Source organism: Ailuropoda melanoleuca, chromosome 14 (genome assembly GCF_002007445.2).
Source record: "Ailuropoda melanoleuca isolate Jingjing chromosome 14, ASM200744v2, whole genome shotgun sequence".
Lineage (NCBI taxonomy): Eukaryota > Metazoa > Chordata > Mammalia > Carnivora > Ursidae > Ailuropoda > Ailuropoda melanoleuca.
In genome coordinates, this window is record NC_048231.1 from 40,692,562 (window position 1) to 40,717,128 (window position 24,567).

Here is a 24,567-nt window from a genome sequence, read left to right on the forward strand (position 1 = left end):
CCTGGGCTCGTTGGCCTGAAGATGTCCTCTGGATGTGATCTTGTTACTTCTGACTCCTCCTCCTTTATTAAGTCCTGGGGTGAGGCCAAGAGGAGGGAGGCCAGCCCCTACCATGCGTGCCTGGTGCCTCCTGGCCTGAGGCTGGGGTGCCTGGAGGAATGTGCTGGGGGCAGCACTGAATTGAGGAGGCAGCTCAGGAGAGCTGGTTGGCTTCCTGGAGGAGGTGGCATTGAGCTGGGCCCAGAGGAAAGCATCAGAGATGACGGACCCAGCACGAGGTGGGGACTGAGGTGTGGTGGGGACTGTGGGGGCTACTAGCAATAGCCAGGGGGCTCCTTACCTGGGGAGGGAGCTGAATGCATGTCTTGCCAGGGTCTCGAGTGCCAGGCAGAGAGGGCAGTTGGCCTTTGGGCCGGGAGTGCCCAGGAGATACAGGAGGGACGGGAGCTGACAGTGGGAACGAGTGGGGTTGGCATGGCTGGCCTTGGCAGGCTTCATTCCTCCATGAGCCCCAGGGGGGTGTCACTGGCCTCTTGCTGGGCAGCCCCGCCAGCAGCCAGCACATTGTAAAATGTGGGCATTTAAGGCTCTTTCTCTGTTTTATGTGCACACATTGATTGCGTTCGGGGTGGGTGGGAATGGATTTATAATTAGACAACTGTTCTGGCGATCAATGGGGAGATTATTAGAAGCATAAATAGAACTTTAGGATTCAGATGAGGTAATTTCCCCGGAACCAGGGCATCGATCGTTAGAAGTGGTTCTGGAATGTTAAGCCATGGTGAGGACATCCTTCTGGAGGACGTGCTGTGAGAGTCCACAACAGCCCATCCACGGCCCCGGGGCGTGACTCTTTCCAGCAGGCACGAATCCTGCTGGCCAGGAGCGCCCTCTGGTCTAGTGTGTGGAGAGAAGGCAGATTGTGGCAGGGATGGTCTTTGGAGGGGGAGGCGGGGGACCCCGGGCTCTGAGGGCCCAGAACATTCTGGGTTACGTGGCTGGGGGCCTGCCCCGTGGTCCTGCAGGGGGTCAAGTCATGGGCCTGGCTATCTGCAGAGCCAGCCATGGCTGTAATCAAAACTGAAGCCCATCTCCATCGTCTGGGAGCACAGAGCTTGGCCCTTTCTGGCTCATTCCACCTCCCCAGTGTCCAGTGATGCTTCCTGGTTGTGGGGCCCACCTGGCCGTGGACAGTTTGGTGGTTGCTTTCCTTACTGTCAGGTCGAGGCAGCTCTGCCACTGTAGAGAACAGAGGCGTGCGTGGGAGCCAAGCTCTGGCCCGTCGCTACCCTGGTTGCCCTGAGATGCCGGCCGATGGCCACGGGGCCACCCCAGCTCCCCTGCCCTGGCCTGCTCCGCTGGGTCAGGCTGTGAGCTGTGGCCTGTCTCCCCACGCTGACAGATGTTCATAGGACACCTGCACTCATTTCACAGCGGGAGACCATGAACCTGCACGGGTCAGCTGGGAGGAGCATGGGCCGGGCCGCCCAGGGGCGGGGGCTCAGTGGTCGATGGTGCTGCTCCCAGGCCAGCAGAGTCTGTGCAAACCTTCCTGTGTCCTAAAGACACATCCTGCCCAGGGCCTGGGGCTCCTAGTCCAGCGAGAACCCAGAGCTGAGGGCTCTTGGTGGATCATGGGGGCTGGGGCAGTGGAGGCCCCGTCTGGATAGGGAGGACGGAGGGCTTCCTGGAGGATGTGTGGAACAGGAGGTGAGGTCATTTTGGTGGAGTCCTGGGAGCAGGTTGTGTGGCCGCAGCTTGGGAGTGTTCCTGACCCTTGTACCAGCCTGCTTGCCTCCCCTTGTCCCTGTGATCCCGGGGGGGGGTGTCTCGGGTAGGTGCCCACCCTTTCTCAGAGATGTGGCTGGGGTGGCAGGGGGTGGAGGGTTCTGGCCTCTCTCTGACCTGGCACCCTCCCTCTGGGCCTCAGTTTACCCACCTGTGGAATGGACATTGGACCCGAGGGGCCCCTCCTCCATGTGGTGCTGCAGGGAGGCTGCTTCTGTGACGGGGGCTGGGGGGTGAGACAGGGCACTTGGAAGGTCAGGATGTCTCTATCCTGAGGCCCGTTTGGGGCAGGTGGGTCTAGTTCCGGGCACACACCCTGTGAGCCGCCCATGCCCCGCGTTGGGTCGAGACTGTGTGCATGATTTAGTCCTGGCTGTTCCTAGTCCCCTGTCCCTTGGCTGCCCCCCCCCATGGCTTGACGTGGCCCCCAGTGAGGTGTTCATCCTGAGGGGCAGGTGGACGCTGTCCTTCACATGTCAGAGCTCAGGCCCAGAGGGTTCCTGAGAAGGGTTAGTCTGGTGGTTCCCAAACTGTGCTCCACGGAACCCCAGCGCCCCCCAAGTGGTGCCGGCTGGTGTCGGGTGCCTCCGCTGGGGCCCCTGGGACGGCGCGGCCTGCCTCACGCTCTCCTCTCTTCACGCTTCTCTTTCGTTGCTGCTCCGGTGCCTCCATCTCGTTTTGTTTGGCCGCCCACCTGCCCCTCCCCTCCACCCCCTCTCTTCTGTCCTCCTGTCGTGGTCGTCCCTCCCTCCTGCCCCCTCCGGCTTTTTTTGGCATGCCCGGGTTCTGCTTCTGGCAGGAATCGGCAGTGGCCGTCCCAATGGCTGGAGCCGTGTCTCGGCAGCTCGTGGGACGGTGGAGCCGAGGCGCGTGCGGGACTCCTGAGACAGGTCAGTGCGGGCGGCCTGCACCCTCGCCGGGTGGTACCAGAACATTCCGGCTGGAGGCGGACAAGCTGCACGCGAGGGTGGGCTGGCCTGGGCTCTGTGGGAGTGGACGGAGGGGCCGTGCAGGGCCATGCGTGGCAGCTCTGCCTCTCTGTGATCCCCCCCACTTTGGTCCCCTGCTGTCCAGGATGCCTCACCGAGCAGAGTGACTGGGCCTGGCCCGTGCTGCTGGGCCTGTGCCCCACGACAGAGCCGCCCCGGGGACTGGATGGAGCCAGGGCGGGCACAGGGCGGGCGCAGGGCTGCTGCCTGCGGACAGCACGGGCGCTCAGCCGAACCCAGCTCTGCTCTGAGGAGCGTGGGTCCCTGTGGTCACCATCGAGGCAATGGAAGGTTGGAGCTCCTCCCCACTGCACTCTGCTTAGTTGAGTCAGAGCTTTCACAGGGAGCACGTGCCTTTAGTGGTGCCAAAGGAAGTCACGTTGAGGTGAGGGAGGATTGTGGCATGTGCGTGTGAGACAGGAGTGGGAGGACAGGCAGATGTCCAGGCCGTCAGGGAGTCCTCAGGGCTGCCCGGTGTCACTCATGCATTTGCCTGGAGCTCCCGCAGCCACCTGGAGAAGGAGCAGGTCTAGGCCTGGCTGACCCTCTTTCTGGAATGTTTCCTGTGAGCTGGTGCCCCCTGTTCCAGCAGCCCCATTTCCCTCAGGCATGGGGGTCACCTCCCAGACGTGGGCTTGGTCTGTCTTGTGTCTGCGTCCCTGCCTGGCTGTGTGCTCCTGGAAGACAAATTTATGGAGCACCTGCGACGTGCCAGGCAGGGTGTTAGCACAAGGATGTGGAGGAGACCAGGTATGTGTGATAGGACCCCCAGGGTCTTCCTGATTCCTGACAGCTAGGGGGATGGGAAACTATGATGCTGAGCGTGGCCCCATTACCCTGGGGGTGGGGTGCAGGAAGCACTGGACAGACTGAGGGGAGCTGAGGAGGGGTCAGCGGGCTGGGGAGGCCAGGATGGGGCACCTGGGGCAGGTGTAGGGAGTGGCCTGGGGAAGGAGAGGGCTGGCTGGGCTGGGTTCTGAGGGATGCCTAGGAGTTCCTGCCCTCTAGGCAGGAGGCAAGGCAGGTGCAGGGTGTGGTGGGTGAGGGCCTGAGCTGTTTCAGGTTCACCCTTCTCTAGTACTGACCTGTCCTTGAAGCTTTGGGGGTGGCGTGTGGCTTCCGTCTAGCTTAAAGTGTGGGACTCTCTGTGACTTTCCTTTGCAGACATGGTTTTACTGTGTCCCGAGAGGGGTTTGGAAGCTGGTGCTGCCCACGGGCTGGGCAGGGTGAGACCCTCCACCATGGTAGGGGTGGCGCTGCCATGAGGGGGCAGGACCTCCTTCAGAACATTCCTCCTGGGGCGTGTGGTGGCTCGTCCTGCCGCACTGCCACCCCGGCCTCTGGCTGTGTCACTTGGGAGACCCCGAGGACGTCGGGCCCTCTGGAATGTGACTGAGGCTGGGGGTCCTCACCCTGAGGGTCACCAGGCAGGCCCACGTCTGGTCAGCTTTAGGACCCCAGTCCTCCCGGCCAGGCCCCGGGGTTGCCTCAGGCAGCACTGGTCCACAACACCCCGGGGCCGAGGCATGGTGCCCGGGGAACTTGGAGGCTGGGGATGCGGGGCCCTTGGGACAGTGGATGGGGCTGGGGGCGGCCAGGCTGAGGCAGGCTGCTTCCCTACCCCCTGCCGGGGCCAGGTCTTGGGTCCAGGGCCTGACAAGTGCACATAAACGTAATATACGGTGGCTGGATCTAAAATTTGCCGGCGCCGACTTAGGGATCATTCAATTACATTTGCGCTTCATTACGGGGCTGTCTCCCGTTCCAGAATTTATTTTAGCTAATTAGTTGGAAACGCCAGAGTAGTATTTCAGATGAGGGAACATCGTACGTTATCATACAAGGGGCAGTCAGTGCCGGTGACAAATACTGTGGCTTCTTCTCGGATCATGTCCCGGGGCGCTCCCAGGCAGATGACCTGGGGCTGAGGGGTGCGGGGATCCCGTCCATCTGTCTTGACCACGGTGCTCACAACATTCCTGGACCTCGATGTGGGAGAGGCTGGAAAGTCTGGCCCTGGGCGGGCATCTGTGCTCCGTGGGCCGTGCTGAGCTGGCAGGGTCCCGTGAGTATGGGGCCCCGGGGAGCATGCTGGGGCTCTGGGGTGCGCAGGTCGGCCTCCCCAGCACGTGTCCGCTCCTCATGCGGGCTCCCTCCTTTCCACCAGGCTGAAGCGGCGGTGGCTGCCGTGGCAGTGGCAGACACGGTCCGGGATGGTGCCCCCACCTCGGGCTCTGACGGCACGTCGAAGACGTGGGGCCGCGGTGGGGCCTGCACAACGGCGCTGGTCACCCCGGCCCCGGGCACCCCGGCGGGGGGCTCCACGGGCCCATCTGCGGCAGCCTCCTTCTTCATTAGGTACGTCCTCTGGGGCTTCTTGGCGGGACCTGAGTCTGGCTGGGGGCCGCTTGGACAAGCACCGCGGGCAGGGACCTCGGCTCCTGGCCCCTGTGGCCCGCGGGCCTTCCCAGTGGGAATGGGGCTTTGCTGCTGCCCAGTCGGGCAGATGGGGAGTGGGGGGGCCACTGCCACTGGGCACTGTGTCAACAGCCGTGGGCAGTGGAGGCTTCTCGCCCCAGGGGGGAGATGCTGCCACGGACAGGGTTCGAACCCAGTCTCTGCCCCTCCTGAGCTGTGTGACTGCGGGCAGGTCACACATCCCGTCTGTGCCTCAGTTTACTCTCCTGTCAGACAGCACTTTCCTCCGAGTTGCGGCGAGGTGCAGCGAGTTGCTGTCCTTGGCGGCCCAGCCTGAGGAGGCTCAGCCCTGGATGTCCTGGGGCCTACGCGGGGCCTGTGTGGGCTGGGGCCACGGACAGCGGGTTGCTGCAGGCTTGTTGGGGAGCGTGGGGGTGGAACGGGGCTTGAGGGAGTGTCTTGGGGTGATGGAGGATGTTGGGGTGAGCTAGGGAGGGTGTCTGGGAGGGCAGAATCCCTGGGTGGGGGCGGTGGCTGCCAGCACATTTCCCATCGCTAGAGCCAGCCCCACCGTCAGCCAGGAGCCGCGGGTCCTGTCCCGGCCCGAGCTCTGGCGCGTGGATATGACTGGAGCCCCGGGTTTGGTTCCTCCATGTCCTCAGGATGCCAGGCCCCAGGTCCTGGGGATGTGGGCTGGTGTAGCCCAGGCCTGGCAGGTGCGGGGGTGGGAAGTGGTGTGGGAGCTGGGGTTTTGTCCCCGCCCGCGGCCCCTGGGGAGCCGTCTGTTGCCTTCGCCCCTCCCGGCAGGGCGCTCGGGTTCTGCAGACAGGAGGCCGAGCTTTCATCCTGCGTGGAGGACTGTGGATTACAGGATATAATGATGGTAATGAACGGTAATGGCAGGCCCAGCCGCGGGTCACTGTCCCATTAGCAGCCCTGGCGGGCACTGATAAGCCTCTCCATGAATCATGCGCCGGCCGCCGCGGGAGCCGGGCGCCTTATCGGCTCGGGCTGTGGATTTGCCTGGGGAGTGAGTGGTGGGGAGTGAGTGGTGGTGCGTGTGATGGGCGGGTGAGCAGTCTGGCTGTGGGGCAGGTGGGGGGCCTGCCCCGCCGAGCGGGAGTCCCGTGCAGGGCACGAGAGGGGCAAACCGGGGCAACAGGGAAAGTCCCTTCCGGGCTCGCCTCCGTCTCCGGGGCTGTCTGCAGTGGCTGTGCTCCATCAGGCCTTGCTTGCGGGGGGATCTTCAGCCCTCTGGAAAGGAGAAGCGGCTGCATGGTCCCCAGTTCGGGGGCCACACTGGCTCATTAGTAACCCTGTGGCCTGCAGAGCGGGCGCAGGCTGCCTTTTGTCTCCATTGGAGCAAGGCTGCTGCTGACCTTGGGAAGTTACCATAGAAACAAGGGCTGGGGACAGCGGGAGGCAAGTTCTCCGATGGGGCGGAGGCGGCCTGCACTGCCTGCTGCCATTACTTCCGGCCTGTTGGACGGCCCTGAATCGGTCCTGAATCGTAGCAGCTTCTAGAAGAGTCATGGGCCAAGCGGGGGTGGGGGGGTGGTGGGCGTCTGGTGGGGAGTGCCATCCGGAGCTTGAGCTCGCTGGGCCGCAGGACCCCTAACCGCTGGGTGGGATTGGAGTGCTCTGCGGCATACAGCCATGCTCTTGTTTAGTGTGTGGCTGTGGTGGGGGAAGCTGTGGCTCAGAGAGAGGAGGGGCTCGTCTAGGCTCCCCGAGAGATGCCGCCCCGTGAGGGCCTCAGGTGTGTGCAGGGTGTACGTTCCGTGCTCCCACCTCTGCCCCTCGCCAGGCTCCTAGAGGGGCAGAGCGGAGCCCAGCCCGTGCCCTGCCCCCCGGCTAGCTGGCGTGGGTGTCCGTGGAGACGGTGTTGATGCACGGTGGCATCTGAAGGGACAGAGCAGAGTGCTGTCCATAGTGTTGAGGGCCACAGAGGTGGACCTGGAGGGTTGAGTAGGAGCCTGGCATTTGCCAAGTGGAGGCAGAATGGGGTAGAGGTTGGGCGTGTGGGTTCTCCTTTGGTCCTGGAGCACTCTGTGCAGGCCGACCCTAGCCTCAGGCCTTCCCACGACCTCTCAGCTGCTCACCGTGATTTGGTTGCATGCGTGGTTGCATGGGGGCTGGGTGCCCAGGACCTCATTGATGCTGATGGACCATAGAGCACAGGGCTGAGGCCTGGTGCAGGAAGGCTCTGCGGGGACTGCCTCTCATCTACAAGGTGGGGCAGAGGAAGCCTCACAGCCTCTGGGTGAAGTTCCCAGGGGACGTGAAAAACGCCAGCCATGGTAGTAGGGGTCAGGAATCTGGCTGCGGGGACCTGGTGTCAGTGGTCTAGGGCCCTCTTGGCAGCCCTGCACCTCTGGGCCCCCCTGTGGACAGATCTGGGGGCTCTCAGGGCCTGGGGGTGGCAGTTCCCCGTGGGCTGGATGCAGGGTGGGTGCGGCGTGGCTGGGCCCACCAGCCTCATCCCAGCTCAACTAGTTAGGAAGCCCTGGGTTGGCCATGCCCAATGCCCACACGTGTCCGAAAAGTCCTGAGACCCTGTCATAGGTAAGGGCCTCGCCGTCTGCCTGTGAAACCGCGTTCTTGTTTGGAAGGGGCACTTTTTCTTTGTAAAAAGGCAAAGTATTCCCTGAGGGGCGTTGGAAGTGCCCAACCCCCAGCCACTCACTCACTCATTCATTCATCCATTCACTCCCCGCACACCCACTCCTCTGTTTCACCGTACTCCCCTCACCCACGCGCCCGCTCCTCCTCGCACCCTTGCACCCCCTCACCTGCTCCCCTGAGCACCCGCTCCCTTGAACACCCACTCCCCTACGCACCCGCTCGTCTGTGCACCCCTCACTTATTCTTTCGCTCACCCACTCACTCATTCATCCATCCACTCATTCATTCTCTCACCTGAGCACCCCTCACCTGCACACCTGCTCACCTGCGCACCCCCCACCTGTGCACCCACTTACCTGTGCAGCCCCTCACCCACTCCTTTGCTTCTTCATGCATCTCCGCACCTGCCGACCTGTGCACCCGCTGACCCCAGGCACCCACTGACCTGTACCCCTGTGCACTCGCTCACCCATGGACCCCCTCAGCCGCTCCTCCATGCACCCGCTCACCCGTTGACCCCTGCACCTGCCGACCCGTGCACCCGCTGACCCCGCATACTGGCCGACCCGCGCACCCATGCACTCGCTCACTCACGCACTGACCCACTGACTCGCCCACCCGCTCGCTCACACACCCACGCCCAGACACGTCAGGGCGTCCTGAGCTTCCCGTGTTGCTTGGGCTTGGCAAACACCTGCCCTTGGGAGACCCTGCCTGGTGGACCGACACAGCTCAGGAACTTGTGTCTCAGGACAGGGACTGGTCATAGTAGCAGGAGGCAGGGGCTCTGCGGAAGCCCAGCTTGGGGCCGTCAGGGTGGGCTTCCTGGAAGAGTACCTTCTGAGTGGTGAAGTTGCTATTTGTCCAGCCTTCGCTTCAGATTCGGGCCACTCAGGCTTGCCTACATGTTCCTGCATGTCTTGCCTCCTGCTACTCCTCACCCCTGCAGGTCCCACCCTGGGCCCCCACCTCCAACAGTGCAGTGGGCCTTCCTGGTCCTGGGTGTGGTGCTCTCTGAGGCCCAGAACAACCCCCCCGCCCCAGCTCTCTGTGCCTTCGCTGGTCAGAAACCAGGTCCGTGCCTCCAAAGGCTGCAGCCCTTGAGGCTCGAGGGCCAGTCCGGCCCCCAGAGAACCCTGCCCCCCCTGCCAGGCCTATGGACTGAGGTGCAGCTGCTGGGTTTGTACGAGTAGTTAACAGGGGCCTGGATTTCATCAAAGGAGAGTGCCCGTCCTCCTGGGCCCTCGTTAATGCCACGACATGCCTTTGAGTCATGCCTGGTGGGCTGAGCCTTTAAAAGCAGAACCTGGAGGGCTGGGCGGGCCAGGGCACAGCTCCTCAGCTCCCAGCACCTCAGGGGCTGACCACAGGGCTGGGGAGGGAGGAGGGGCTGCCCTGAGTTAGGTCAGACCACAGGGGCAGTTGGCAGGAAGCCGAGGCACAGTCCGGGGTGGTTGGGGTCCAGGACAGGTGTCCGAGGCTGGGTGGCGGGCAGGGCGGAAGAGTCACAGACTCCCACAGCCCCCTGCCCAGCCCCCACTGCCACCAGGGTCGGCCACATTGCAGTTTGGGTTGTGGCCATGCCCTGGCCTTCTTAGAGTTGCTCTTGTCCCCCCCGCCACTTGCCCCCACCCCTCATCCTGCGCTCAGACGATGCTCTCAGCCTCCCTTCTGCCCCCTGTCTGCTGTGTGATTCGCAGGCAGCAGGGACACGAGGGTCTTCTCCTCGCAGGGAGTTTTGAGGTTACGAATACGTGGGCTCAGGCAGGAATCAGGCTCATGTTGCCTGTGGTCCGAGAAACCAAGCGCCCTGGCTCAGGGCTCCCTGAGCCCCCAGTTGCTTGGGTTCCTCCTGGGCAGCCTGTGGGCTCCGCTCTTCAGACCCCCCCCGCCCCGCCCCCGCCCCGCCTGGGCGCACGCTGGCGCCACGGGCCACCACACTATTAAGGATCTGCCACGCGTCGTAGATTACTTTTATTTCCCGCCATGACACCTCACTAGGAGGAAAGCCGTCCCCGGGGTCTCTTAAAAGACAACTTCTATTAAAGATGAGTGGGGTTAAACAAAACGCTGGCGGGAGTGGCAGGCTGGCTGAGGGCCGGCTGCCCCGTGTGGGCAGGCCCTTCTGTGGGCGTCTTTCGGAGGTGGGGCTCTGGGAGGAGGGGGGCGGGCCCCGCAGGGTGCGGAAGGGGGGTGCAGGCGGGCTCAGGTCACATCCTGGCACACCCCCTTCTCACGGGGGGCCCCCACCCACCTGATGGGGGTGACTGAGGCCAGGCCATCTGGGCAGTGGGGGTGGAGTGCGTACGTGGACTTAGTGTCACCAGGTGACCTCTCTGTCAGTCACCTGGTGTCACCTGTGCTGGAGGTGTTGGGGGGCCCCCCGCAGTGGAGGGTGGGGGCTCTGATCCCGGGCCGACTCTCACTTGGTGCTGTGGGAAAATGTGCCGGATGGCTGCAGGAGCCGCTGTGGGGAGAGCCTGGCAGGAGGGTCAGTGGGAACCAAGGCCGGGGGGCATGATGGGCCCGCGGAGTGCACGCGTGTGTGCGCGTGTGCGTGCGTGGCCACATGTGTGTAGGCGGGTGCCCTGAGAGTCTGGAACAGTGGCTCTCACCTGTGTGCCAGAAGCCTCTCCAGGGTGGGTGAAGACCCCGGGGTCGGGGGCAGACTGTAGGCTCCGTGGGGGCGCTGCGGGGCCGGTGGGGCCACATCCCGCAGGGCGCCAGCACCAGGCTGAGGCTGCTGGTGACCGGGTAGGGACGGTGGGGCTTTGCGGGAGGTGCCTCCCTGGCTGAGTGGCCTGGGGGCTGAGGCAGCAGGGGCAGCATTTCCAGTAGGATGTAGGATCAGAGGCCCCGGGCGGGGCGGTGGGGGGGTGTGTGGAGGGGAGGGCGGTGCGGCGGTGCCTGGGGGCCACGGTGACCATGGGAATGCCAGGCTTTACTGTGCTGCCTGTCTGCTGGCACTGCCCTGGGTACCTTGAATGCTTCAGCGCCTCAGGGCTGCACACAAGGGCCTGTGCTGGTCGTGTGAGCGCATGTGAGCGACAGGGAGACTGAGTCACCATGCCTGGGTCACCCAGCCTATGAGTGGCTGAGCCCAGCAGGCTCCAGCCCACCCCCCGCCCCCCAGGAGCTGCAGGGCTGGGGACCCAGGGCAGATGGAGCTTGGTGGGCAGAAGGTGCACTCAGTGCAGGGTGAGGGGAGGGGCGTCTGTCGCCTGGCCTGGCAGGGATGGGACATGGCAGCCCCAGCCCTGGGGCCCCTACTGGGCTGTGGGGCCGACTGGGGCAGGGCAGGCGACCAGGACAGCGCCGAGTGCCCCACCTGCCCCCTCTCCTCCCCTCCCCAGGGCTGCCCAGAAGCTCAGCCTGGCCTCCAAGCGCAAGAAACCTCATCCGCCGCCGGCCCCCGCTGCCCGCAGCGCCTCCCCCTACCCCACGGACTTCAGCGGGGTCCTGCAGCTGTGGCCACCCCCTACACCCCCCTGCCTGCTCAGGGCCGCCTCCAAGGTTAAGGACAACCCCGGCAGTGTCGGAAAGGTAGGTCCACCCCTGATGTGGAGGGGACCCCGGGTTCCGGTGGGTGGGATGAAGCCAGGGGTGTCTGACGAGGTGCTGGGAGGGGGTGCAGGAGATGGAGGGATCCTGCGTCCTTCTCCCAGGTTGGACAAGGTGGGGTGCAGACAGGGAGACTGAGGGCCAGGCCCATCTTGGCAGCTCAGGGTGGCAACAGGAGCCTCAGAGACTGTGGTGGGGCTTCAGGAAATGGGTGGGGGTCCCAGGGGCATGTGCTGATCTCAGTGGGGTGGGACAGCTAGGGCTTCCTGGGACTAGGGGTTGGGGTCTGACCCCCAGGGACCCCCATACCTTGCGTCTGTTGGCATGCTGCCCTGAGGTGGAGCTTCAGGGCAGGGATGGGACCCATCCAGGCCAATGTGTGATCAGCTGGTTCTGGTGGGGAAACTGAGGCCTAGAGGGGGGAAGGGCCTTGCCTTGAACAGGCTGGCTGGCCCCTGGCTCTGACCCCTGGCTCCTGTGGCCTTGTGCCGAGAATGGGTTTCTGTCCAGGCCCCGTCTGCTTTGCTCATAACTGCACCCTGGCCTTACCCAGGGTCCTGTGTGTGTGGGATCTGTGTGAGCACGTTAGCGAGGTGGGCTCTTTGTGCCCACCGAGGCTGGGGACACTGAGGCACAGTCACACAGCTCTGGGGGTGAGGATTGGACTGACCCTGAGTTTGTGCCCTGAGCATTTTGCTGACTTTCTGCCTGCACTGCTCCCGCTGGCCACTCCCAGGTACCTCCCTGAGGGTTTCTGGGATTGGGGTGGACCCCCCACACCCTGGCACCCCCCGGCCAGTGGACCCAGGCACTGGTCCCAGCCTCTCCAGAGCCCCGAGCCCCCCCCGCCGCAGAGGTGGTTGGCTGGGTCCTGGGCTCTCCCGGGCTCAGCCCACCTCACCCCGCCTGGGACATGCCGCAAGGGTCTTGGGCTCCTGGTGACGGGGTCTGCAGAGGGTACCCTGCCCCAAGCCTGAGCCACGGCCCCCAGTCTCATGGTGACTCCGCCAGGCTGCTCCGTCTGGAAGCCTCCTCTCACCCTGTCACCCCCATGCCCTCACAAGACCGAGAGCTGGCAGCGCTGGCCAAGCCTCATTGCGTTGGTGTCCCTGGGAGCTTGCTAGATTGGGGGATCTCAGCCCCGCCCGCCTGTGGCTGTGAAAGTGCCAGGGCTGTCCCACGCGCTCAATGGGACAGGGCAGAGTGGCTGCGGGGGAAGGGGCTCCCACTGCTCTGGGCCTGGCTCTGACCTTGGCCTACTCACTTGGCCTGTCTGTACAGGCTAGGCTTCTCTGTCTGAAAGCGGGGGGGGGGGGGGGTGGGGGGNGGCTGTGCGTGTTCCTGGGGCACTGGCAAGCCTCCACCACCTCCCCCGGGCGCCTGGTGTCCACCCACGTACTGGGGCCGGGGGCTCCTCCCTGGTCTCCGTGGTAGACTAGACCCCTCCCCTCCCCCGCCTTAGTCCCTCAGCACAGGGAGCCCTTGGCCACCAGTCCACTCACTGCCCCCCGCCCCGTGCCCCGTCCCTGGTTCCCTGGATGTTATTTGCACGAATGTCACAGTCAGAAATACCTCCTGAAAGGCATTTCATATTGTCACAGAAAAGAAGTTAGATTACACTCGATTCCTGACATTAATGTGCTACTTAAGATAATTCATCATCTCGCAGGATTAAAAAAGACATCCTTTCTGTGGGTGCTGAACAGCACCCCTCCCCCCTCGCAGCCTGGGCCACCTCTTAGGAGTTGAAGCCCTTTTTTATGCAAAACATGTTTTTTCCCTACCTGGCAGCTATTCAGCAAGGCTTTGTAATATCTGAACATTTGGGGGAGAGACTCAGCGCCCTTGTCTGGTGCAAAGACCCTGTCATTTCTTGGCTGGAATGACAGGATCCTTGCAGACAATGGCCTGTGTGTTCAGCGAGGACCGGGCGATGGCCTGCCTGGGCCACCCTGTCCCCTCCCCGCAGGCTGGTGGTCCCCGCGTGGGGATTCATGTGGCTGACTCCATACCCCTGGGGCATTTCCTGCCTGCAAGAGCCGGCCTCAGCCCCCCACGAATCCCCTCCAATCCGCACAACCATTCGGCTCCTGAAGCGGCCGGGAGTTTGCGCTGAACAAAATCGGCAGAAATCACCGGGAGGTGGGCGCTTCCGTCTGCTTGGCAGCAGCGTTTGGAGATGAAATAGTTTTGTTCGCGTCGTCGGGGAATAAAAGAATCGATTCTCACCCGACGGAGCCCAGGTTCGGGGAGTGCAGCAGAAAAGTGTTTCTTTATGCTTCTCCCCTGAGAACGGACCCTCCTTCCTGGAGCGATTTTGCATGTCAATTTGCCACGTGCTGAAGGGGAGAAGATGGGCCTCGTGCGAACTACCCACAGTAAACCAATTTTGCCGGCGTTATGTATCTGTCACTTACAATTAAATCCGTGAAAAATATTGGCTCTGAAATGAGTCTGGTAATTTGATTTATGCTGTAGTGGAGAAATCGAAGATTTCATTGGGGAGCGGAAGGTGGTGTCCTTGAGCAGAAAGCACAGTCTGGTGCCCCCCCCAGGAGACCCCCCGGGGCCACGCCGGAGATGCAGTTTGGGCTGTTTCTTCTCCATGCCGGTTTTGGGGTGTCTGCGGTGCAGTTTGCTCTGGGCTCTTGGGTCTAGGTCCCGGCCCCCCCTCCCCGCTGAGCCTTGGTTCCCTCGAGGGCGGGGTTGCCAGTCTTCTGTGGAGCCCAGCATCAGCACGGGAGTGGGGGGCGGAGGATGTGTCTGTTTTTGTGTTTTAGGGTCACACGGGAGCAGAGGCTGCTTGGTCCCCTGCCAGGGCCCCCAAGCTAAGGCCCACCTGTGCCCCCCTGGCCAGGCCTCAGTGTCTCCAGCACCTCTGGGTGGAGTTGAGCTTTCCCTCAGGGAGGATTACTTACCATGTCCTCTTCCGTCCCAGTGTGTCCTTCTGCTGGTCCGGAACCCTACCAGTACCTGGGGTTTGAGTTTGGCTTCCCAGCTGGCTATGGGGTCAGAGCCCTGGTCCTGCAGCTTCTCCCCTGGGCTGTCCCCTTTTTGTGCCTTTGTTGCTCCGGCCCCAGTGCAGGCTGACGCAGGCAGACATGCTCAGGGCTCCTGACTGACCTGGGGAGCTGGCAGGAGGGGCTCCTTGGAGGAGGCAGAGGCTGGACTGACCTGGGGGCTGGAGCTGCCCTCTGGCAGCTGGGAGGGAATCCTCGCCACGCCCGCCCCAACCCACATCCCCAGCGGCCTTCCTGGGACCTGCACTTGCAGCTTCCTGAGCCAGGCCGGCTGAGGTCGGGAGATGGGAGTGCAGGGAAGGCTGGGCTTTGAGGCAGCCCATCCCGCAGGGGAGCCCTCTGAGAAGGGGCCCTGTTGGCAGGGTGTGAGGGCCGTGCCTTCCTTCCGGGGGTGGGGGGCTGTGTCTGCGGCCTGTTCTGCTTGCCCCTCTGTCTTCCCTTCTCCGTCTGCCCTCAGTTTGGGATTTGGGATTTGAGGAGACCCACTCTCAGTCTGTATGACCTGGTGACACAGTCGACCTGTCCGTATGTTTCCTCCCTCCTTAAGCTGAAGTGGACCTGGGAGGAGGGCAGCTGGGACGGCCATGCCACCCAGGGAAGCTGGCAGAGCTGTGCTGCGGGCGGGGGGGGTTGATTCTGGTCCCAAAGGCTCTGTGCCTCCAGCCTGGGCTCGCTTAGCTTCCGGCTCTGCCTTGGAGTCAGTGGAGGGTATGGAGGAACCCCAAATCAAGGGCAGGTGGGGTGCCCTTGGGTGCCCTCCCCATTTCTGTCCCTCTGTTCGCCGGGGTACCTGGAGCCTGTTCCCCCTCTCTTGCCTTTTTCCCCTTCTGTGCTCTACCATCCGTCCCCACCCTGTGCTCCCCCACCCGCTCCTGTATGCTCCCCCCTCCTCCCATACCCTCTTGCTCTCCGTCCCGGCCCCTACTCCTTTTCTGCTGACTGTCCCGTGCCAGTCTAGCATCCCCTTTCCATGAGCCTTGCTTTCTGCCTGCCTGGCTGATCTCATACGGGATCCGCTCCGGCCGGAGTGGGGTGCAGGCATCCACATTCCTGCGGTGGGGATCCCCGTGCCGAGGCCTGGCCCGCTGTCTCAACTCGCGCGAGTTCCCCCTGCCCTGTAATTAGCGGCTGCTGGGCGGGCGGCTGCTCAGATGCCCGCTCCCGCCCTCCTCCCCCAGGTGAAGGTCATGCTGAGGATCTGGCCGGCGCAGGGGGTGCAGCCCTCGGCCGAGTCCACGTCCTTCCTGAAGGTGGACCCACGCAAGAAGCAGGTGACCCTGTACGACCCGGCCGCCGGGCCCCCGGGCAGCTCGGGCCCCGGACGAGCCTCTGCCGCGGCTCCCAAGATGTTTGCCTTCGATGCGGTCTTCCCCCAGGACTCGGAGCAGGTGAGGGTGGCGGGCAACCCCGGGGCTGGGGCCAGGCCTGTGCTTGCTGCTGGTGCCCAGTGAGGGAAAGGAGGAGGCAAGGGCCGGGCGCGGTGGCCCAGGCCCGGCCTGTGGTGCGTTACCCTCCTCCTTGGCCCGGCCCTGGGGGTCTCCTACCCTCCTCCCGGCCTAGTTGGCAGGCTGCTTCCCGGGGAGGCGCTGGGTTTTCGGTGGGCTCCGTGCAAGCTTCGTGAGCAGGGTTTGCTGTTTGCTGGGTGTGTGTGAGCATCTGGGGTGCGGTGTGGTCTGTGTCCCAGGCTGCCTCCGCGAGGGCAGGGTGAGCTGTGCGCCCGGCTGCCTCACACTGTGTGTCTCGTGCACGCGGAGAGCTCCGTGTCCCGGGGCCTGTGTGCCAGCCTGGCCACCTTGTGCGCTGCCAGCCTGCATGTGATGGGGACAGACCGGCGTGGTGGGAAGCTGGGTGTCGGCCCCTTGACCCTGGCACCTGCCTGGTGCTCTGTGCTGCTCTCCCAGGCTGAGGTCTGCTCGGGGACAGTGGCTGATGTGCTCCAGTCGGTGGTCAGTGGGGCTGATGGCTGCATTTTTTCCTTCGGCCACACGAGCCTTGGTAAGCATCCCCCATCACACCCTCTCTGCAGCCTGGGCCTCATTTTGCAGGCGGGAAGGGGGATATGGGTTATCCCATACGGGCAGTGGGTGGGCCCAGGGCCAGGGAGGGGGGCATGTGGAGAGGAAGCGCCTGCAGTCCTGGGAGACAGGGGCATTGGACTGCAGGAGGCCCCGTGGTCGCAGTGGTTGGCCCTGAGGGCCCCGGGCAGGACCCGGGAGGGCAGGACCCTGGAGGCCGCCTGGCGAGGCTGGGCTCTGAGGGCGTGTCAGGCTGAGTGTGGGGCCCTGACATGCCCACGTGCCCCCCAGGCAAGTCCTACACCATGATTGGGAAGGACAGCTCGCCCCAGAGCCTGGGCGTTGTGCCCTGCGCCATTTCCTGGCTCTTCAGGCTCATTGAGGAGCGCAAGGAGAGGACGGGCACCCGCTTCTCGGTGCGCGTGTCAGCCACGGAGGTGTGCGGCCCCAACGAGAGCCCGCGGGACCTGCTGGCTGAGGTGGCCTCCGGCAGCCTCCAGGACGCCCAGTCCCCGGGCATGTACCTGAGGGAGGACCCGGCGTGTGGGGCACAGGTAGGCCACCGGACCCGTGGCCATGGGCCGGGGTGGGGGCAGAGCCGTGGGTCTTGGGGGGCGGCGAGGGTGGCCTCCGGGAGGCAGCCCCAGGCTGCAGCTTGTGCTCTGCCCTCCCCTCTGCCCGTCCCCAGCTGCCAAACCAGAGCGAGCTTCGGGCGCCCACGGCAGAGAAGGCAGCCTTGTACCTGGACGCGGCACTGGCGGCCCGCAGCGCCCGCCGGCCCGGCTGCAGCTCGCACCTGCTCTTCACGCTGCACGTCTACCAGTACCGCGTGGAGAAGTGTGGCCGGGGCGGAAGTAGGTGTCGGCTCGGCACCCCCCTCGCTCCCCACCCTCCCCGTGGTGCCTGGCGCGGTCCGCTGGTTCCCGGTGCCCCAGGGCTGCACCGCCACCTGCCTGCCCTGTGCTTTCAGTGTCCGGAGGCCGCAGCCGCCTGCATCTCATCGACCTGGGCGGCTGTGAGGGGGCACCCAGCCGGGGCGGGGAGGCCCCCGGGGGACCCTCCTGTCTGCCTCTGTCGGCCTTGGGCAGTGTCATCTTGGCCCTGGTCAGTGGAGCCAAGCATGTGCCCTACAGGTGAGTGGTGCGCTCTGTGGTGGGCAGTGGCAGGGGTGGCCCCTGGGGAGCCAGCCAAGGGCATGGCGGGTACATCCAGTGTGCCTGGACCCTTGAGCTCTGTGGGTCTGTGTCCTCCTCACCCACTGGGCTCGCTGCCCGAGGGCTCGTGGGGGGTCCTGGCCCCGAGGGCCGGATGCCAGAGCTGAACCTGGGCTCCAGGCATGACCCTGTCCTGGGGAGAGGACTGCCTCCCTCCCTCCCTCCTTCCCTCCCTATAGCACCCTACGCCCAGCCTCCCACCAACATCCCCTCCCCAGGCCCTCAGCCTCTGAGCAACCCTCGCCCCCAGGGAGCACAGGCTCACCATGCTGCTGCGTGAGTCCCTGGCCACCTCCAGCTGCCGGACCACCATGATTGCCCACGTCTCGGATGCGCCCGCTCGCCACGCCGAAACGCTCAGCACCGTGCAGCTGGCTGCCCGCATCCAGCGCCTGCGCAGGAAGAAGGTCAAGGTTGGTTCTGTCTCCTGCCCTTGGATCCTCAGGGTCTCGCGTCTTCAGAGCCCCTGCCGGGCATGCTGAGGGCCTGCTGCCCGTCCCTGGCAGACTCCCTGTGTTTCCCCGGACAAGGCAGGGCGCTGTGCCCCACACCACCTGGCGCCTCCGGCAGAGCTAGAGCTACTCCTGAGGGGGGCTTGTGGTTGCCGGCCTCTGCACCTGGTCGGGGCGCAGGCCTGTGGTCCCCATGGCCGGTGTCCCTCCTGAGCCGGGCGCCCTGCTGCCAACCAGCAGGGCACTTCCCGGGCAGCCCTCGGGGGGCAGGAGGGTGGAATTGGGGGTGCCCTGGGGTCAGATGAGCTGGGTCTGAATCCTGGCTTTGCAGTTACGTGCGGCGTGGCTATGGGTGTGGGTTCTTGCCTCGCTGTGATTCAGCTTAATGCTGTTTCCTTGGAACTCCAGAGTGGGTCCGGCCGTGCTGGGTGCCTGAGCCCTTTGGTGCCATTGCTGCCTTGGTGGCATGGTGGGGGGGCTGGATGCCGCCATCATGTCCTTCCCCGGGCTGTGGCGTGTGTTGCTGGGATGTGGGGGATGAAGTGGTGGGTAAGGCGGCTGCTCACGCGGGCCTCTTCTGCCCGCAGTACGCGTCCAGCTCCTCAGGCGGGGACAGCTCCTGCGAGGAAGGCCGCGCCCGCCGCCCCCCACACCTGCGACCCTTCCACCCCCGCTCTTTGGCCCCGGACCCTGGCCGCCTGGCCCCCAGCTCGCCCGGAGACCCTGACTATTCCTCCAGCAGCGAACAGTCCTGTGACACAGTCATCTACGTGGGGCCGGGCGGGGCCGTGCTGTCCGACCGCGAGCTCACTGACAACGAGGGCCCACCTGACTTTGTGCCCATCATCCCCGCGCTCAGCCGCCGCCGGCCCTCCGAAGGCCCGAGGGACGCCGACCACTTCCGTTGCAGCACCTTCGCGGAGCTGCAGGAGCGGCTAGAGGGCATCGATGGCAGCGAGGGCCCCTCGGGAGCCCTGGGTGTCACCAGCGGAGCCCAGGCACCCTCGGCCTGCGGGGGCAGGAAGCTCTCCCCGCCCGAGGCCGCCGCCCCCAGGAAGGCCGGGGGCTCCCCGCTGGCCGCCAGCACGCCTCGAAGCGGCCCCGCCCCGGACACCTACCGGTGTGCCCTGGAGCCCTCTAAGGCCGGTGCTGACCAGAGGGAGGGTGGCAGCACCCGGCCCGAGCTGCTCGTGCCAGACAAGGCCGCGGGGGGCGGAGGCAGGAGGCCACTGCCCAGCCCGGCCCCTCCGCCTCCCCGGCAGCTGGAAGCCTGCAGAGCTCCAGAGGATCCCGGGGGAGGGAGCGCCGACGGCGTGGTACGGACGCCCCCCGTGGGCATGAGCGGGCAGGCCGGCCGCCCCCGCCCCTCTGCGCAAGGCCGTCGTCTGGAGCGGGGCCTGCTGACCACCACGGTGACCCTGCGGCAGCCCGTGGAGCTGAACGGTGAGGACGAGCTGGTGTTCACGGTGGTGGAGGAGCTGTCCCTGGGCGGGCTTGCCGGCTCGGGCCGCCCCGCCAGCCTGGCCAGCTTCGGCAGCAACTGCTCCCTGCAGGCCCTGGCCTCGGGGTCGAGGCCGGTGAGCATCATCAGCAGCCTCGACGACGGGTTCGATGCGTACACCGCGCAGGCCCCTGGCGGGCCCTCAGAGGGAGCGGCCTGGGCTGGGAGCGGCCACGGCGCCTCCGTCAGCTCCTGGCTCAGTGAGGTCAGCGTCCGCAAGGACGACCACCGCAGCCCCTCACCACAGCCTCCCCTCCGGGCCAGCCCAGACTCTCTGGCGGGGCCCGACCCCCTGGGCCCCCCGGTCCTGGGCGGCTCCCCGGATGAGGGCGCCTGTCGGTTCCCGGAGCACGGCAGACCGGATGGTCCTGGTCTGGCCCGGAGTCCTCGTCCTGGGGACGTGGCTGCAGCAGCCCCCGCCCGACCTGGCAGGGAGTCGCCAGCTGCGTCCCCGTGGGGGCCAGCCCCAGCACAGACTATCCACTCCAGCCTTCCCCGGAAACCGAGGACTTCCTCAGCGGCCGGTCGTGTAGGCTGCGCTCGCCTGGCCCCGAGCCCACCTGGACCCGGAGGCCTATTCGAGGACCCCTGGCTGCTCCGGGCCGATGAATGTGGCCCACTCCAGGTGGCCTCTGCCAGCAGGGCCCCCAGCCCAGCCCCAGTGCTGGCTTGTGCCCGGAGGGTGGTGGACGGCTGTGAGGTGGCGGCCAGGGCGGCCCACGGGCCAGAGGCTGTGGCTCAGATCCCGCCGCTGCGGAGGGGGGCCACCACGCTGGGTGTGACCACGCCTGCCGCATCCTGCAGGGATGCCCTGGCCGATGCGGCGGCCTGCCTGGGCAACCCGAAGGCTGCTCCTGGCAGCAAGAAGAGTATGGCTCCCAAGGGAGGCCTCTTCCCGAGGCCCGGTGGAGCGGCCCCCCCAGCCCCTCCAGTGCGCAAGTCCAGCCTGGAACACAAGAGCAGCCCGGCCCTGGCCGCTCCCCAGGCCGGGGGCCTGACCCGGGCTGGGGCTGCTGCCCTCCCCCGAGGGGAGGAGGAGGCCAGGCCCAGTAGCCGGGCTGACCACTCCGTCCCCAGGGCCACATCCAGCCTGAAGGCCCGGGGTGGCAAGGCAGAAGCAGGGTCCCGTCCCGGCACCCATGGCTCTCTGGAGCGGTGTGAAGGCCTGGTGCATGGCAGCGGCAAGGCCAGGGAGGCTCCTGGGAGGCCAGCCCGGGCCGTGCCCAGGTTGGGTGTACCATCCACCAGCCCTGTGCCTGGGCCCGCTCCTGCCTGTAGGGGCAGCCCGGCTAAAAGCGTGGGGGCTCCAAAGCCCCCAGCTGGCGGGGGCAAGAGCCGCAGCCTAGCAGCTGGCGGGCCGAGGGCTCTGGGTGCTCCGGTGAAGCCACTGACCCCGGCGGTGGGCAGGAACCCCGGCGGCCCTGTGATAGCTCCCAGGGCGGCCCCGCGGGCCCTGCCCGGCGTCGGAGCCAAGGCCAGCCGTGGCACCATCATGGGCACCAAGCAGGCGCTCCGGGCCGCCCACAGCCGCGTCAATGAGCTGGCAGCCAGCGGAGCCCCCGGCAGAGCTGGCCCCTCCTGGGGCTCAGCGGACTCGGACAGCGGCAGTGACAGCGGCGTGAACGTGGGGGAGGAGCGGCTGGCTGGCCCAGCGCTGCCCTCCCCCTACAGCAAGGTGACGGCCCCGCGGCGGCCCCAGCGCTGCAGCAGCGGCCACGGCAGCGACAACAGCAGCGTGCTGAGCGGCGAGCTCCCGCCCGCCATGGGCCGCACCGCCCTGTTCTACCACAGCGGCGGCAGCAGCGGCTACGAAAGCGTGCTGCGCGACAGCGAGGCCACCGGCAGCGCCTCCTCCGCCCCGGACTCCATGAGCGACAGCGGGGCCGCCTCCCCGGGCGCCCGCTCCCGCAGCCTCAGGTCCCCCAAGAAGAGGGCCACAGGTGGGTGTGGGCACGATCCCCGGTGCACCCTCTTCTGACGCCGCAGTCTCCCCGAGGCTGGGGCCGTCTGCATTGGAGCGGGATGGTGAGGGCCGGTGTGTGCGTGGGTCACCCCAGTGGGGTGCAGGGCGCCAGGGGAGGCCTCGGGCTTGGGGCTCCCAGACTGGTGCTCCCCTGGGCTCGGGCCCAGCTGCCTGGGAGCCCCCAGCCAGTATGGGGGGGACCTAGTGGGCTGGGCCAGCTGCTTGCTCTGGGTGTGGCGGAGCAAGTGGCCACCAGCTGGGGTGGGGGCAGGGAGGGATGTGCTGGGAGACATGGGTGGGGCGCCACTCAGGCCTGGGGCCCTGGCGGCCTGGCTCCGGACTTGGTCCCGGAGGGCAGCCAGAGTAGGGAGTGCTGAGCGGGGCCTCAGTGTGGCTAGGGTACTGAAGGGTGCTTCTAGGGGAGCACTGGCCAAGAGCTTGCTGCTGTATGGGGCAGCCGGAGCAGCCATCCGGGCGGCAGGTGACTCGTAAGGGCCGCGGGCTTCTGGATGGGCCTCTGTGTTCTCCCCGATCTCAGCCCCCGGCCAGGCGCCAGGGCCTAGGACTGGGCCCCAGCTTCCGTTCACCCCACGCCCCGGCTGTCTGCCCCAGGTCTACAGCGGAGACGGCTGATCCCGGCCCCCATGCCCGACGCTGCTGCCCTGGGCCGCAAGCCCAGCCTCCCTGGACAGTGGGTGGACCTGCCCCCGCCCCTGGCTGGCTCCCTGAAGGAGCCCTTTGAGATCAAGGTGTATGAGATCGATGACGTGGAGTGCCTACAGCGGCACCGCCCGTCCCCGAGGGAGGACCCGGCTGAGGTCAGGGCCGGCGGGTTCTGGGGGCCTGGGGTGCTGGTGGTGAGAAGTCCTGGGATGGCAGGGTGGGCCCCTGGGGGTGTGGCCCAGCACGCAGCTGACCTTCCCTTCCCCTCTTGCCCTCAGCCCTCCCAGGATGCGGAGAAGGTAGGAGCCAGCCCTCCCCAGCCCTGAACCCGTGGTGGCCACCAATGCCCACCTTGGGCAGAGTGTGCGGTCGGAGGGGTCCTGAGGTCACCACTGTTGTCCCGTGGAGTTGCACCCGATGGAGGGTGTCCCACAGCTGTGCCCCTTTGTCCCGGGCCTGGGGTCCAGGCAGACACTGGCAGGCTGCTCTGAGAGTGCCTGGTGGAGCCTCACCTGTGGGGGGCCCGGGTCTGACCCCTGCCCGCCTTTGAGGCCCTACCGTACGTTTGCTCAGGCCTGGAGGCTGGAGGAAGTGGCCATGGCCGAGGCCTGGGATGCTGGGAGACCCTGGGAGTAGCTTGTCCTCCGTGCCTGAGCACCTTGCCCGCCCCTTGCCCCCCAGGGTCTGGTGTGCGCCAGTGCCAAGCTGCGGCTGGCCGAGCGCAGGCAGCAGCGGCTCCGGGAGGTGCAGGCCAAGCACGAGCACCTCTGCGGGGAGCTGGCGGAGACCCAGGGCCGGCTGATGGTGCAGCCTGGCCGCTGGCTGGAGCAGTGTGAGTCCCCCACCCCGCTGGCTGGAGCAGGGCGAGCCCCCACCCGCCTCTGCTGGGAGGCGCAGTGAGGGTCCCCATCGGGGGGAGGCAAGGCTTGTAGGACCCTCATCTCTGCCCTCTGCCCTGGGTCTCCTTCCCTGCTCTGCACCCCCAACCCAGCCACTTCCCTCGAGAGTTCCAGTCGCCCTCCTTCACCTTGGCCCAGACAGGGACCCAGGCACTGGGAGGGGAGAGAAGCATTTCCTCGGCCCCTGACCCGCTGCCCGCTGTCCCTCCCCAGTCGAGGTGGACCCGGAGCTGGAGCCCGAGTCGGCTGAGTACTTGGCGGCTCTGGAGCATGCCACGGCCGCCTTGGAGCAGTGCGTGAACTTGTGCAAGGCCCACGTCATGATGGTCACCTGCTTTGACATCAGCGTCGCCGCCCCCGCTGCTGTGCCGGGGCTGCGGGAGGTGGACGTCTGAGGCTGGGCACAGGGGCGCGGGGAGGGGACGTGGGGTGGAGCGAGAACGTGGCGGGGGTTGGAGGGATGAGGGTGCAGAGGGTCCCGTGCAGGACCGGCGTGGGGGGCTCTGAGGCGAGGAGCGTGCGGGAGGGGCTGGCCAGGCGGAGTGGACAGAGGGAGTGAGTGAGTGTTCCGGAGACGAGACGGTCACCACCCGGACAGCAACGCAAGTGCCTTTAACCTTGAATCGGACTTCTCTCTTTTTGCGTTTGGTGCTAAGGACTCAAGACACCAGCAGACGGTGGGCTCGGGCCGTGGCCTGGGTGGCAGCAGGGGCTGTCCAGGTGCCAGGCCGGGGCCTCTTCCCAGCCAAGCAGTCTCATGTAGCAGGACCCCTCTGGGCCCAGCCGGCCCGTGGGTCAGGATGCAGGATTATTTTTCCTTTATAGCTGTTTCCTCTTGGCAGAGCCGGGCCTGGTGGTCGCCAGACCCCGGTCTGCCCGTTGTCCTTGCTGCAGATCGCAAGGGGAGGTCCTCCGGGCAGGAATGGCCGACCTCCCTTCCCCTGGGACCTGCTCTGTCCTGAGGACACAGGGAGGGCAGCGCCCACCAGGCGCCTTCTTCTACGGCAGGAATTCTTACCAAAACCACAAGCAAAAAACAAAACACACACACACAAAATGGGGGGGCGGGTAAGAGTTTTGTAAAGGTTCTGTGAGGTTCATATTTTTGTATCATTTTGCCTATAAATGCAGTATTTGCAGTGGGAATTTGGAGACAAATGATCTATGTTTTTATGGTTTTCTATGGAAGGTATCCCTCGGGCCGGGCTCTTTCTGGTGGGCGCCCTGGGCAGGGCGGGGGGTCCTTGGGCGGCACTTCTTGCCAAATGCAGACGGGGGGTGAGCCTGCCGACGTATGTGTGTTCCCGCCACAATGGGCTGTTTTCTGACCCTTGTGCATTTTCTAGGGGCGTCCAGTCCTTTGTACAAACGTGTAGATAACATCTTGCTACAGCTTTTATTTGTGAATAAAAGACACATCAGTTGTTAAAATGGCTCCTGAGCTCACTGGGCGCGCTGC

General features: G+C 65.6%; 1 protein-coding gene across 3 annotated transcripts in view; it reads left to right on the forward strand.

Annotated features, from left to right (window-relative positions):
- The window catches only part of KIF26A (kinesin family member 26A), a 43,141-nt gene extending 18,616 nt beyond the window's left edge, over nucleotides 1-24,525 (forward strand). For 2 of the 3 annotated variants that reach the window (XM_034642766.1, XM_034642770.1), the window contains 13 exons: nucleotides 4,945-5,135; nucleotides 11,174-11,363; nucleotides 15,580-15,789; nucleotides 16,303-16,396; nucleotides 16,708-16,970; nucleotides 17,105-17,270; nucleotides 17,387-17,549; nucleotides 17,881-18,043; nucleotides 18,670-21,523; nucleotides 22,159-22,364; nucleotides 22,488-22,508; nucleotides 22,891-23,041; nucleotides 23,322-24,525. In XM_034642766.1, coding sequence (XP_034498657.1) covers nucleotides 4,945-5,135; nucleotides 11,174-11,363; nucleotides 15,580-15,789; nucleotides 16,303-16,396; nucleotides 16,708-16,970; nucleotides 17,105-17,270; nucleotides 17,387-17,549; nucleotides 17,881-18,043; nucleotides 18,670-21,523; nucleotides 22,159-22,364; nucleotides 22,488-22,508; nucleotides 22,891-23,041; nucleotides 23,322-23,503 — 4,854 coding nt within the window. In that variant the 3' untranslated portion in view covers nucleotides 23,504-24,525. The remainder of the gene's footprint in view (nucleotides 1-4,944; nucleotides 5,136-11,173; nucleotides 11,364-15,579; nucleotides 15,790-16,302; nucleotides 16,397-16,707; nucleotides 16,971-17,104; nucleotides 17,271-17,386; nucleotides 17,550-17,880; nucleotides 18,044-18,669; nucleotides 21,524-22,158; nucleotides 22,365-22,487; nucleotides 22,509-22,890; nucleotides 23,042-23,321) is intronic. The other variant, XM_034642769.1, reaches the window with a different exon arrangement.
- Nucleotides 24,526-24,567: the final 42 nt, after the last annotated feature.